The sequence below is a fragment of the Chiloscyllium punctatum genome, chromosome 5 (genome assembly GCF_047496795.1).
Source record: "Chiloscyllium punctatum isolate Juve2018m chromosome 5, sChiPun1.3, whole genome shotgun sequence".
Taxonomy (NCBI): domain Eukaryota; kingdom Metazoa; phylum Chordata; class Chondrichthyes; order Orectolobiformes; family Hemiscylliidae; genus Chiloscyllium; species Chiloscyllium punctatum.
The window spans coordinates 112,729,866-112,744,889 of record NC_092743.1 but is presented as its reverse complement, the minus strand read 5'-3'; the positions used below and the strand labels follow the sequence as shown (position 1 = coordinate 112,744,889).

The window sequence follows — 15,024 nt, the reverse complement described above, 5'->3', positions numbered from 1 at the left end:
CCCTCTTTCTGGTGAATCTGCACAGTATGACTTCCAAGGACAATGTATGCTTTCCAAGGTGCAGTGCCTAGCACTCCAGATGATATCTGATCAAAGCCCGAGACAACTGCAGCAATAGCTCTTTTGTAAGGCAGTCCTTCTGAGATAAAGGTCATTATGCCATTGTTTTTTCCTGCTGGCTGTAAGTGAACTGTGCACATAGTCCGTCAAATCTCTTTGCTATCATCCAGTTGGTCGTATTTTTCTATTTCAGAAAATACTCATTTTTCTTCCCATACAGAATTCCGTCTCCTATTGGTTTGCTCACCTCCTCCTTAATTAATGCTTCTTGTTAACTTGTTGCCAACATGTCAAACAAGTTTATAAAAAACTGCACAAAAATTGGATTATTGATTAGTTTGGGGATATTTACAAGCATTGAAGGGTTGAAAGAGAACCAGAATCCCATTTATTAATGAACGATGATTTTTAATGCATAATTATAATAATAATTGAAGCAGAAATATTGATTTTTATTTTTATGTGCTACACTTTGTGGTTTGTAAAGCATGTTTTAAAGGAATTCCATATTTATGAAATGTACTATTGTTGGTATCTATTGACAGAAATGTATCACTCCTTATGATTATTGTAATAGTCTTTGCATTGCTAAATCATGTAGCTTCATTTGATTAACAGAATTTAGTGACTTAAACAAAATAAAATACTGTGGATGCTGGAATAAAAACAAAAATTGCCGAAAGTACTCAGCAGATCGAATAGCATCTGTGGAGAGAATGAGAGTTAACGTTTCAGGTCAGTAAATTTTTGTCAGGACCTGTCATATGAAATGTCTCTGACCTGAAAAATTAATTCTGTTTCTCTCCATTTAGTGGTTTAAAACCCAGCAAAATCAGGCCACACTTAAACAATATATTTCCCTCTGTGCAGCATGCGTGTGTTATGCTCCACTGAATTGTGCCAAGACAAGGTAAGGTGTCATGATCGTGATTGGGAGAAATCAAGCTGACCCCAGGGTTCCTTTATGGATAGGATATTAGGAGGAATTCTACCAGGTCACATTTAAACGGAGGTGCATGACATTATGAAAAGGTATGTTAGATAGTTTCAATAACTGAGAGTTTTAGGATCTGGCACCATGGATGTGAGATTAAGTCTAGGATATCTAGGCATGGAATAGGAGAAATGTTTCATCTTCATAAATTTGAGACACTGTAGAGTGCACTACCACAGTTAGTGATTGGAGGAAGAATATTGTTAATATTTAAGGATAGGTGGCTGAGGTAAAGAAAAAAATGAAGGAATTTGGGGTAGGACGGGTGCCTGTGCTTAGGGCTGTTGCTCACAATGTTGGACACATTGCATGAATAATTGGATCAAATGGGTTATTCCAGTTTTATAATTTTTATAATTAATTATTGTGTGGGTTAAAACCACGCATTGGAGGAAACAGTGAGTCAAAAACCAATTATAGAAAATTATGCCCGACATGGTTTTAAGAGAGTTCAATTGTTATTTATTTGCAGTTGTCTGTATTGATATAGCTTCAGGTTAATATGTGCCATTAAATGCACTCTCTGTTCATTCAGATCACTTAATTGCTAACTGGATATATGGAAAATATTGATTTAACTTGTGATGTGTATTTATTTGACAGGCACCAATGCCAAACTTGGGCTGCGCTGCAAGGCTTGTAAAATGAGTATTCATCACAAATGCATTGATGGTGTTGAACAGCAGCGATGCATGGGCAAGCTGGTAAGAAGCACTGTGTATATAGTATGGTTACCATAGAAACAGACAGAACACTGTATGCTCAAAGATTAATCCCTTGAGGGTTGATTGTGATTTGCAGCTTTTAAAATTTGCAGAGATTATCCATCAAAAAACTAATAAAAATTATTTCACAGAGCACGTTATGGAGCGTATTCAGAAGCAAAGCAACAGAACTGGAAGTTATTGCTAAATTTACAACATTCTTTCCGTAAATCAAATTGTATTTTTCATTCTGGCATAGAAAAACTAATATGATCCTGAAAAAGGCTGACTATATTGTTTAAAAGACTCTGAGAAAAAAGAACGAAATGTTTATGTTGTTGGAGGACTGGTCCAATGGGAAGTGCTTGCGTAAATTTCTCCTGACAGTATGGAGAATGATTAGCGAAAGAGAATTGAAAAGCATATCTGGCTATTTGACCAAGGGTTAGATTAGTAAAGGCTAGAGTTGTTCACAGGTTTTAGATTGAAAGTGGATATAGTTGGAGGTTATGTGGTGTAACTAGGGATCTAAATGCAGAATCTACCCAGCAAAACGATAAAGACACGAGTAATGAAAGCAGCTGTTCTGATTTAAATTTGCCAAATGACTTTCTTACTTGGAAAACTTTTTAATTTAAAATGACTCATCATTTGGATTAACAAGCTAAAGCAGACTTTGAAATCAGATATGTAATCTGAAGAACTGGACCAGAAGACTTGGTGTTGCAACCGTCTTCATATTCTTTGGTGTGTGTGTGTGTGTGTCTGTGTCCATCTCCTTCAGAATCAGTATAATTCAAGAAATTCAAAGCGTCTTTCAACATGGGACAGCTATTGCGCTACAACTGTACAACTGCCACATGTTTCTGGCTAACCAGTAAACACTCACACTCAGGCGAAAGTGAGGACTGCAGATGTTGGCGATTAGAGTCGAGAGCGTGGTGCTGGAAAAGCACAGCAGGTCAGGAAACATCTGAGGAACAGGAAAATCAACGTTTCAGGCAAAAGCCCTCCATCAGGACTCTCGTAATCACACTACCAGCTGTAGGCTCACCAGAAGTATTTGAAGATTAATAATTACTCTGTTCATAGGCATGAGGTGTGACATCAGAATCATGCAAAAGCTCATAAGAGAAGTAGCAAAATTCTTCCCAGATGCCACAATCATTAAGCTAGTGAGAAGTTAAACTGACCAGGACAGTACACAAACTTGCTGTTTTCCATCAAATACCACACAGTTCTTCATACCCAGGCCCTTTCGACCCAACCAGTCCACACCGAACCTCCAAGAGTAACCCACCCAGACCCGTTTCACTCTGACTAATGCACCTAATATTATGAGCAATTTAGTATGGCAATTCACCTAACCTGCACGTTTTTGGACTGTGGGAGGAAACCCACGCAGACATGGGAGAATGTGCAAATTCCACACAGACAGTCGCCCAAGGCTGGAATTGGACCCTACTGCTGTGAGGCAGCAGTGCTAACCACTGACCCACCGTGATATCTTTGACAACATAGGTCAGACTCGAGACTATACTCAGATCTCAGATTAGAAAAATCAGTTGATGATTCGCATGAAATGAGAGACATAATTCAAAAATATAGGCACCACAATTGACCTTCTTGCTCCAAAGTTAAAGCGAAGAGAATCAACCAATGTCCTTTATCATGCTTTCTGTCAAATAAGTCCCATAGAATTCCAGCACAGATTTGTTCAAAGTAAGTTGTAACTAACTAACTTGCTTAGCCTTTTTGATGAGGTGACACAGTGTATGTTTGCAGGTATTGAGGCGTTGTCACAACAAGTTTGTGTGCAAACTCGTGAAATGTAAGAGACAATAGAAACATAGATATAAAATTGACTAAGTGACAAGAAACCCAAGTGTTTTAAGATTGATGGTTTATTGTCAGATGGTGTTAGAATCTAATTATCTTGATATATATCAACGACCTTGACATGTTTGTATAGGCAAACTGTATGAATAACACAAAACGTGGAGGTGTTGTGAACTGTGATGATAGTGTTAAACTTCATTAGGCTAATAGAATGATAAAAGATAATGGAAAAGGTGTTGATTTTGGTAGGAAGTATGAAGAGAGACAATATAAAACAAAATGTATAATTTCTGAAGCAGGCATAGGAACAGAAGAACCTAGGAGCATATGTTCACAAGTCATTGAAAGTGGCAGGACAGATTGAGATTAACATGAAGACAGCATACAAGATCCTGGGCTTCTGAAATACGGTCATAGAGTACAAAAGCAAGGAGGTGATCACCAACAAGTGTAAAACATTCGTTTGATCTCATCTTAGTATTGCATGCAGCTCAAAGCAACACACTTTCAAAAAGGATATGAAGGCATTAGAGAAGGTGCACGAAGGAATTATAGCAAAGCACCAGGAGAGAAAAGAGCAAAGAATGTTATAGATTGGAGAAGCTGAGACTGTTCTCTTTAGAAGATGTAATTATGATGTTCAAAATCATAAGTGGGAATAAAATAGGAAATAAAAAGGATTTAGAAGATATTGACTGATGGGGATTGGCAAAAAGGATTATTTATGTAGCAAGTGGTTAGGATCTATGACACATGCCCTGATAGTGTGGTGGAAACAGATTCTATCAAGGCATTTCAAGTGACTAGGTCATTATCTAAAGAGAAAATAATTTGCAGGGTGTGGGGAAAGGGCAGAGGAATGTGACTCAATGAAGTTCTTTTGTAGGGAGCTGATATACACTCGATGGCTCAAACAGCCATTTCAGTTTAGCTCAGGGCATGGTAAGGGTTAATAATAATGTAAAACCAAAAACTGTAAATGTTGGAGATCCGAAACAAAAACAGAAATTGCTGGTGAAACTCAGTAGACCTGGCATCATCTGTGGGAAGAAAGCAGAGTTAATATTTTGAGTCCAGTAACTCTTCATCTGAACTCATAGCAGCTCAAAAGAACTGGTACTTATGCTGAAGATGAGGTTTGTGGTGAGGATAGGTAAACGAATAGGTGCAGACAGAATTCAGAGTGGGAGAGGGAGAGTGATATGAAAGGGGTTGGCAGATAGTGCCAGAAGACTGGAGGATAGCAAATGTGGTTCCCCTGTTCAAGAAGGAGAGTAGAGACAACCCTGGTAATTATAGACCAGTGAGCCTTACTTTAGTTGTTGGTAAAGTGTTGGAAAAGGTTATAAGAGATAGGATTTATAATCATCTCGAAAAGAATAATTTGATCAGAGATAGTCAGCACGGTTTTGTGAAGGGTAGGTCGTGCCTCACAAACATTATTGAGTTATTTGAGAAGGTGACCAAACAGGTAGATGAGAGTTAACCGGTTGATGTGATGTATATGGATTTCAGCAAGGCATTCGATAAGGTTCCCCACAGTAGGCTATTGTATAAAATGCAGAGGAATGGGATTTTGGGAGATAGCAGTTTGGATCAGTAATTGGCTTGCTGAAAGAAGACAGAGGGTGGTTGTTGATGGAAAATGTTCATCCTGGAGTCCAGTTACCAGTGGTGTATCGCAAGGGTCGGTGTTGGGTCCACTGTTGTTCGTCATTTTTATAAACGACCTGGATGAGGGCGTAGAAGAGTGGGTTAGTAAATTTGCAGACGACACTAATATCGGTGGAGTTGTGGATAGTGACAAAGGATGTTGTAGGTTACAGAGAGACATAGATAAGCTGCAGAGCTGGGCTGAGAGGTGGCAAATGGAGTTTAATGTGGACAAGTGTGAGGTGATTCACTTTGGTCGGAGTAATCGGAATGCAAAGTACTGGGTTAATGGTAAGATTCTTGGTAGTGTAGATTAGCAGAGAGATCTCGGTATCCAGGTACACAGATCCTTGAAAGTTGCCAGCCAGGTTGACAAGGTTGTTAAGAATGCGTACAGTTTTTTAGCTTTTATTAATAGAGGGATCGAGTTCCAGAACCATGAGGTTTTGCTACAGTTGTACAAAACTCTGGTGTGGCTGCACTTGGAGTATTGTGTACAGTTCTGGTCATCACATTACAAGAAGGATGTGGAAGCTTTGGAAAGGGTGCAGAGGAGATTTACTAGGATGTTGCCTGGTATGGAGGGAAGGTCTTACAAGGAAAGGCTAAGGGACTTGAGGCTGTTTTTGTTAGAGAGAAGAAGGTTGAGAGGTGACTTAACAGAGACATATAAGATAATCAGAGGGTTAGATAGGGTGGACAGGGAGAGCCTTTTTCCAAGAATGGTGACAGCGAGCATGAGGAGGCATAGCTTTAAATTGAGGGGTGATAGATACAGGACAGATATCAGAGGTAGCTTCTTTACTCAGAGAGTAGTAAGGGTATGGAATGCTTTGCCTGCAACGGTAGTAGATTCGCCAACTTTAAGTACATTTAAGTCATCATTGGACAAGCATATGGACGTACATGGAATAGTGTAGGTCAGATGGGTTTCAGATTGGTATGACAGGTCAGCGCAACATCGAGGGCCAAAGGGCCTGTACTGCGCTGTAATGTTCTATGTTCTATAGATGAGGAAATTATTGATAGTGGGCCAGGACAGAGGAGAAAATGGTTTATTGATAATGAGAACTGAGAGAATGATTTGCCTGTGCTGAAAGGATCAGAGTCTGAGGGAGTGGGTAGAAAAAGTGGAAGGACAAAATCAAGCTGTAAAGCTCTTGAACTCAATGTTGAGTCCCAGGTGCCACAGTGTCCCCAGTGGAAAACAAAAAGCTGTTCATCCAGTTGGCGCTGAGCTTCACTGCAGCAAGCCTTAAACAGTGATGTTGACCAGAGAACATGGTGGTATGTTGAAGTGGCAGGCAACTGGAAGCTCAGTTACTTTTATGTACAGAACATAGGTGTTCTGCAAAGTGATCACCCAGTCTGCATTTTGTCTACCCAGCATAAAAAAGAGACCACATTGTGAGCAGGGAATACAATAAACTAGATTGAATGAAGTACAGATAAATTGCTGCTTCACCTGGAATGTATGTATGGGGCCCTGGATAGTGAGGATGGAGAAGGGAAATAAACAGGTGTTACACCTTCAGCAATTGCTTGGGAAGGTGTCGGGAATGGACGAAGAGTAGAGCAGGGTATCCCAGTTGGAACAGTCCCTGCGGAATGCTGACAAAGGAGGCGAGGGGGAAAGGTGGAAATTTCTGAGGCCACCACTGTAGGTTAGCATCATCAGAACATTTGCGATGTAAATGGAGAAACTGTGAGAATGGGATGGAGTGCTTACAGGAAGCAGGGCCTCAGGATGTATAGTCCCAGTAACTGTGGGAGTCAGTGGGTTTGTACTGGATATCGGTAGCTAGCCTAGCCCCAAAAATGGAAACAGAAGGGAAAGGAGGAGTTAGAACTGGAAAAGGTGAAGGTGAGGGCATGTGGAAATTAGAAGAGAAATTAGAAACTTTCAAGTTCCAAATGAGAATGGGAAGCTGCACCGATGATGCCATCAATGTACCAGAGGAAGAGTTATGGGTGGGGGCTTGAGTAGGACTGGAACAAGTATGTTCTATGTACCCCACAAAGCAATAGGCTTAACTAGGGCCCGTTCAGATATCCATGGCCATCCTTTTGACCTGAAGAAAGTGGGAGAAGTTAAAGGCAAAGTTGTTCAAAGTGAAGACGATCTCAGTCAGGCTGAGAGGTGTGGATGCGAATGCTTCAGGCCACCTTTCCAGGCTGTAAGACCATCCTGATGGGGAATAGCTGTCTCAAGGGATTGCATATCCATGGTGAGGAGTAGATGACTGTATCGCAGGAACTGGAACTTTTGAAACTGATATAGAATCAGAAGATTAGGAGTTGTAAGTGGGGAGGGTTTGGACAAGGAGAAAAACAATTGAGTCAAAGAAGGAAAAAGTAAGTTCTGTGGAGCAGGAATAGGAAGAAACAATGGATCTATCTAGGTACAGTCCTGTTTGTGGATTCTGAGAGAAGATCAAAGACGACTATGTGGGGTTTAGGAAGTATGAGCTGGGAGGCTATCTTTGGGAGATCCCAAGATATGATGAGGTTGAAGTTCAATAGTGGGGACATGGTCCAGGTGAGATAGAAGGAGGTATCTACAAGCTAGCACTCAGCTTCTGCAATGTAGAGATCAGTCTGTGAGATAACAACAGCACCACCTTGTTACCAGACTTGATGACAAAGTCAGGATTATATCCAAGAGCATGGAGTGCAGTCAGGTCAGAGAGAGGTATGTTCGAATGGGTGAGGGGAGCAGAGAATTAAGGTGACCAACATCACATTGACAGCCCTCAAAGAACAAGTCAAACGCAGCTTGTGCAGAGACCATTCCATCTGGGATATCCTGCTTCACTCTTTGTCCATTCCCAACATCTCCCCACAGCCATAAGGCACCTTCCCATGCAATTGCTGAATGTCTAACACTTACCAGGTTACCTCTTCCCTCCTCACTGTACAAGGCATGAGACATAACTTCCAGGTGAAGCAGTGATTTACCTATACTTCATTCAATCTAGTCTACTTATTCATTGTTCACAGTGTGGTCTCCTCTACATTGGGGAGATGAAATGCAGACTGGGTGACCACTTTGCAGAATACCTCTGTTCTCTCTGTAAAAATAATCCCAAGCTTCCAGATGCCAGTCACTTCAACACATCAATGTGTTCCCACACCAACATTCCTGCTTTAAGCTGCAGTGTTCCAGCGGGCCTCAGTACTAACTCGAAGAACAACATCTCACTTTCTGTTTGGGGGCCGTGCAGCCTCTGAGTCTCAACATGAAGTTCAATAACGTTAGAGCCTGATTCCTTCCTTCACTTTTTTTACACACCCCAACATCATGGTTCTGTCAGGTTGTTTCCAGCACAGCCAACTCACTCTCTCCTCTCATTATCACTTATTTTCAGTTTCTGTCCTGGCTTGGCACACTATCAGTAATCCTCTCGCCTGTATCTCTCTCTCTCTCTCTCTATGGGTTCCATCGGCACCTACCTGCTCACGTCTTCCCCACCACCAACCCCTAAATACCAGCTTTTTTTTCCTAGCTGCTATCAGTTCTAATGAAGAGTTTCCACACTTGAGATGTTAACTCTCTTTTCTTCCCATAGGTACTGCCAGACCTGTTGAGTTTCATCAGTAATTTCTGTTTTTGGTAACTGAATATATCCAGCTGTCAACAAGGTGCTATTCCTCATTGGCAATAATTATGCATTAGCAATAACCAATTGGAGAAGATAACAAAAGATATGCAGGGTACTTAGAACCACATGACCAGAAGGAATTGATACTTTCAGAGGCACAGGAGAAAGAATGGTCAAAGAATGTTAAAACAATGCAAATGAAGCCACATCATTCATTTAAAAGCACTGATTGGATTGCATGAACATTATGTTCTCAGCATTGTGTTTCAATGCATTGACATTTAGAAGGTGACCATTAAATTTTTAATCAAAATAGCAAAAGTTGTGTTTTGTAAGTGAAAGGCAGCTGGGAAGCGATCAGCCTTGTTATTAAAAGAAGATGTCAAATGACCACATTGTACTGAAGTAGAGTGTTTGCCTACATAGTGGTTTGAAATACAAAACCTGGAGGTGACTTCATAAATGTTTCAGTGTTTGATGATAGTCAGACATCATCAGGCCATATTGCATCTAGGAACCTAAATTAAGCAAGGTTTTTTTGACATGACAAAATGTTTTTGCCTGTCATTTCTGCATCTTTCAGCCATTATGACAATATAGCTAGACACTGCTCAAAATAAGATGTGATGGGAGCTCTTTTATTTATCTTGCACTCAGCTAATTTTAAAGTAACATGTACAAAATTGTAAGTGTTGGATTGTTGCATAATTACAATTACTTCATTCTGAACACCAAAGCAAATGATATCTAATCAGCATTGACTGTGCAATTAAATTAAGATGCTAAATCCACTATGTTTTTTGAAGTAGGTGTAATACCATCTGTTCACCTTACGAACCCTTGTTCCTAAAAGAAAAGGGCAGTGCTTCAAAAAGCATAGTGGATAAAGCAATTATAATTATGCAATAATCCAACATTAAAAATTTCTTCTAAATGAAAGAACAGTATTATACCTACAATTTGCCACAGGCTCATTCAAGTTAAATCTTTTCTCTCTTTGGTTGGTGAGGTCTCTGAACAGAAAGTTACTTTGGAGGGCCATCGTATAGACTGCTCAATGTGGGCTTTATTGATGCTCTTTGTTTCCCTCTGTTATAAGAGGCAAAAAAAATCCTTCGCCATGATTCATACAAAATGGATGAAACAACATAGAATCTCAGAATATTTACAGCACAAGAGGTGATCATCTTGATGACAGAAACAGAGTGTGAGCTGCAGAGAGTGAAAACGCTGGGAGCTGAGTTAAATGTGGGAATTTGGGGAAGTGGGGAAGGGAGTCATTATTGTGTCTTGTTCCAGCAATTTTTGTGGCCATTTTTGAGAGGGACCACTTTATGGTCAAAGTGCTGCTGGTAGGTCTAAGTGTGGGCCTAGGTGAATACCAAGTTTGGTTCAGGAGGATAAGCAGCCAAAAGGTAAGGGCCTAAGTGCACTAGTTGTTAAAGGAACAGAGAAGGCAGATAATGGAGTGATATGCTCCTCCTGTGGGAGATCCGGGAGCAGTCGAGTGACCCTGGTGATTATGTCTGCAGGAAATGGCTGCAGTCCCTCTCAGACCACATGGATTGCTTGGAATGGCACTTGGACACACTAAGGAATTACAGGAGACAGGAAGTGTGATAAGTAGTAGCTTCAGAGATGTAGTCACACCGCAGGTTCAGGAGAAAGTGCGGACTGCAGATGCTGGAGATCAGTCAAAAAGTGTGGCGCTGTAAAAGCACAGCTGGTCAGCCAGCATCCGATGAAGAACTTATGCTCAAAACGTCGACTTTTCTGCTCCTCGGACGTTATGCTTTTCCAGTGCTACAGTTTTTGATACAGTAAGTTCAGTTAGGTAGATGGGTGACTGCCAAGAGAAGTGGGCAGGTAGTGCAGGAGTCTTCTGTGGCTATCCCCCTCTCAAGCAACAATACCATTTGGGTACTGTTGGAGGGAATAGCCCCTCAGTGGAAAATAGCAGCAGCTGCCAGCTCTTTGGCACCAAAGGAGGGTATGGAAAAGTCTAAGTCTAAGTGAACAATTGTAATTGGGGACTCTGTATTCAGAGGCATAGAAAGTGTTTCTGTGGCTGAGATTCCAGGATGGTGTGTTGCCTTCCTGGTGTCAGGGTCAACGAAGTCTTGGAGCAGTTGCAAAAACTTCTCAAAGGGGAGCATGAGCAGCCAGTTGGGACATCACGTAACAGCTGTGCAAACATTGGTAAGGCCACATTTGGAGTACTGCGTACAATTCTGATTGCCCTGCTACAGGGAGGGTGTTATTAAATTAGAAAGGGTGCAAAGAAGTTTCCAAAGGATGTTACCGAGACTAGAAGCTTTGAGTTACACAGAGAGGCTGGTTAGGCTGGAACTTTTTTCTCCAAGAGTGTAGGAGGCTGAGTGGTGACCCTATGGAGGTTTATAAAATTATGAGGGGCATGAATAAGGTGAATTGCAAAGGTCTTTTCCCCAGGGTAGGGAAGTCCAAAACTAGTGGGTATAGGTTAAAGGTGAGATGGGAAAGATTTAAAAAAGGACCCAAGGGGCAACTTTTTCACACAGAGGGTGGTGCATTTCTGGAATGAGCTGCCAAAGGAGTGGTAGAGGTGGGTATAATTGCAATATTTAAAGACATTTGGACAGGTACATTGGGAGGAGGGATTTAGAGGGGTATGAACCAAACACAGGCAAGTAGGATTTCAGTTTAGGAAACCTGGTTGGCATGAACAAATTGGGCTGTAGTATCTGTTTCCGTGCTGTATGACTCCAACTCTGTAAACCTAATCAACTCACCAACCTAATTGGAGTTGCTGCTTTGACACAAGTGAAAAGTAATATTGTAGGCATGATAGGAAAATTAGGAAGTGACTGAATCCAGTTTGTTTCAGTTAAATACATTGCAAGGAATTTTTCAAAACACCATCTTGATATTTGTCATGTATCAAAAAATCAGGTGAACACACAGAGATATGATCTGAACACATATAATATTTACTCCAGGCAGGCCTAGAATATGTAGTCAAAAAATGAGTGTAAGATACTGTCTTACACCAGCTTCTACTTATCAGTACAATGTTGCCTTGTCAGATCCGGGGAAGGATGGTAGAGGAGCTTTGAATGTTATAGGTTATTTCATAGATATTACACTGCTTATTTTAATACATTTTGATGCAATAATATTATTGTTGATAATCTATTTAGATATGGAATTCCAGAATGATTATGCAAAGAAGAATCATAGAATCCTAAAGTGTGGAAACAGGCCATTTGGTTCAACAAGTCCATACCAACCCTCTGAAGAGTAATCCACCCAGACCCTATTACTCTACATTTACTCCTGACTAATGCACTAACCTACACATCCCTGTACACTATGTGCAAATTAGCATGGTCAATTCACCTAACCTACACATCTTTGGTTTGTGGGAGGAAGCTGGAGCATACCAGTGGAGACATGGAGAAAATGTGCAAACTTCACACAGACAGTTGCCTAAGGCTGGAATTGAACCCAGGTCCCTGGAGCTGTGAGCCACCATGCCACCCACTGAGTAGTGGCACAAAGGATCCCATTGAGTCAATTGGGCCCAAGATAGCTGTCAGTAAGGTCAAGTCAGCTGTTTGACTTCAGTGCCTTTTTCAGGCAGCGCTGCAAACATTTCTCTTCAGATTATTATCTCTCACCTTTTAGAAAGCCACAATTGAATTTGTCTCCAGCACTTTTCAGGCAGTAAATTCCAGAATTTGATCACCCGTGGTGTAAAAAACAATTTTTCTTGTTGTTTTTGGTTTGTTTGTTATTCACTTTAAATCTGGTTCTCGAAGTATACACCAATGGGGACAGTTTCCCCTGTTGCCCCTGTCTTCATGATTTTGGGAACCTCTGTCAAATCTCCTCTAAATCTTCTGTTCAAAATGGATCACCCCAGCTTCTCCAATCAATCCTTGTAAGTTAAGTCCCTCATCTTTGGATTATTAATGCATTTGAGTTCTTCATTCCTGTTATCTAAATTCCTAGACGATACAAATGCAGGCATCTAGTTTTCCCATAAGCTTAAATGCCTTAAATATGATTCATGTGCAATTCAGGAGAAAAGGAAATACCTTGCATTTAGATACATGTTTAATATTTTAATATTCAGAAGATGTAGCAAACTGCTTCACAATCAACAGATCGCTTTTAAAATACAGTCACTGCTGTTATGTAGCTGAACACACCAGCAGATTTACTTTAGATAAGTCCCACTAACTGTATTGAGAATAATGACCAGTTATTCTGCTTTTTTGTGATGATTGTTGAAGAATAGAAGCCATAGGAACCTCTTGCTTTTCAGCAAGTATAGATTTCTTTATATCTGGATAAATAAGCAAACACTTTGCTGCTGTAGCATCTTGATTGAAAGGTGACATTATTGAGATTGCAGTTCTAACTTTATACTATACTAAGGTTGAAATTCAGCTCTCAGACAAAACAGACCTCATGACAGTAAAGATTACCCATTGGCCCCTGTTTTTAAAAGTTAATTCTTACTCTGTCATTGCTGAGAATGATATGGAGGTTACTGTATTGGACTGAGTTGGACAAGGTCAATAATCACACAGCACCAACTTATTATCTAACCGGTTTATTGAAAAAACACTAACTTTCGGAGCACTGCTCCTTCATCAGGTGCTAGGTAGAGAGGACAACCTTAGACCACAGAATTTATAAGGAAAAGACCCTTTGATCTTTTCCTTTTAAATTCTGTGTCAAAGGTCTTCCTCACTAACTAGCACCTGATGAAGAAGCAGCACTCCAAAAGCTAGTGTTTGTAAAAAAAAGTCCCATTGGGGCAGCACAGTGGCTCAGTGGTTAGCACCGTAGCCTCATAGTACCAGGGACCCAGGTTCAATTCCAGCCTTAGGCGACTGTCTGTGTGGAGTTTCCTCCGGGTGCTCCAGTTTCCTCCCACAGTCCAAAGATGTGTAAGTTAGGTGAATTGGCCATACTAAATTGCCCATAGTGTTAGGTGCATTAGCCACAGGGAAGTGGGTTACTCTTCTGAGGGGCTTGGTGGGCTGAAGGGTATTTATTAGTTTTGAGTTTATTAGAAACGAATGGCTTGCTCATCATCAGAGGGCAACTTTGAGTCACCTCATATTGGTTTTGACTGCTTTCTGGTCACTTAAATGCCTTACACTTGTTTCCAATGCTACTTTATTGATTATACTTGAATCTTTATAAACTGTTGAATATGAAGACAGACGTTTTAGAAAATGATTTGTCTTTTTGGGATGTGAAAGCAAAAAATAAAATACTTGCAGCAATTTAGTTAGTGACTTTCACAACTTCAGGTTATCCGAAATGAAATGATAGGCTGAATGGTCACCTTCTGTAGAATAATCCAGAGTATCATCCTCCACTAATTACTGCTCATATGCTTATTCTTTCATTGGTAGCCAAAGGGGTTCCGGCGTTACTATAGCTCTCCGCTATTAATCCATGAACAATATGGGTGCATCAAAGAGGTGATGCCTATCGGTAAGTACTTGTTCTTCCCAGTATTGAGGCCAAGGTGTGTCTTGTCAATTTGTGAGACATATTGCTGCAGTTCCGTTCAACTCACTTGCTGCTTTCTGTTTATTTCCCTATCCAGCTTGCGGCAGTAAAATAGACCCAGTATATGAAGCCCTTCGGTTTGGAACTTCCCTGGCTCAAAGAACTAAGAAGTCAGGGTCAGGCAGTACATCAGACTCACCTCAGCGTAATTCTGTAAGTAATCCTTTCGGCTATCAGGTACTTTCACTAACTCTGGTTGACTCAGTCCTCCCTTTGATATACTATCTAAGCTAAAAACAAAGACCCTTACTCCTGTTTGTAATGTCCATGTTAACAATAGAGTTGATACATTTGCAAAAGAAGGATAATTTTCGGCATTATTGAGTTTCTGGCAGAGCACTTTGCCCAGCAGTCATTAAAATATCCTGATAAGTAGTTGGCAGTTAAGGTTCTCTGCCAGAAACTCAAATCCAGAATGTCAGTGTTCAGTCTTAAAATTTTTCTTTTTAGTTTAATTCTTTTCACTGCAACATTGCCTAGGCTAAATTTGCTTATGGTGGTAAAATAGAGAAAGCTGTGCATGCAGCATCACAATAGTATAAACAGATTGTTCAGTTTGGCAGACAGCAACAAACTTCAACACCAACATATAGTACAT

General features: G+C 40.6%; 1 protein-coding gene across 2 annotated transcripts in view; it reads left to right on the top strand.

Moving 5' to 3' along the window:
• stac (SH3 and cysteine rich domain) overlaps window positions 1-15,024 on the top strand; it is a 124,902-nt gene that overhangs the window by 45,888 nt on the left and 63,990 nt on the right. For both annotated transcript variants that reach the window (XM_072571078.1, XM_072571079.1), the window contains exons 3-5: window positions 1,658-1,758; window positions 14,267-14,348; window positions 14,464-14,579. In XM_072571078.1, the coding sequence (XP_072427179.1) occupies window positions 1,658-1,758; window positions 14,267-14,348; window positions 14,464-14,579 (299 nt within the window). The remainder of the gene's footprint in view (window positions 1-1,657; window positions 1,759-14,266; window positions 14,349-14,463; window positions 14,580-15,024) is intronic.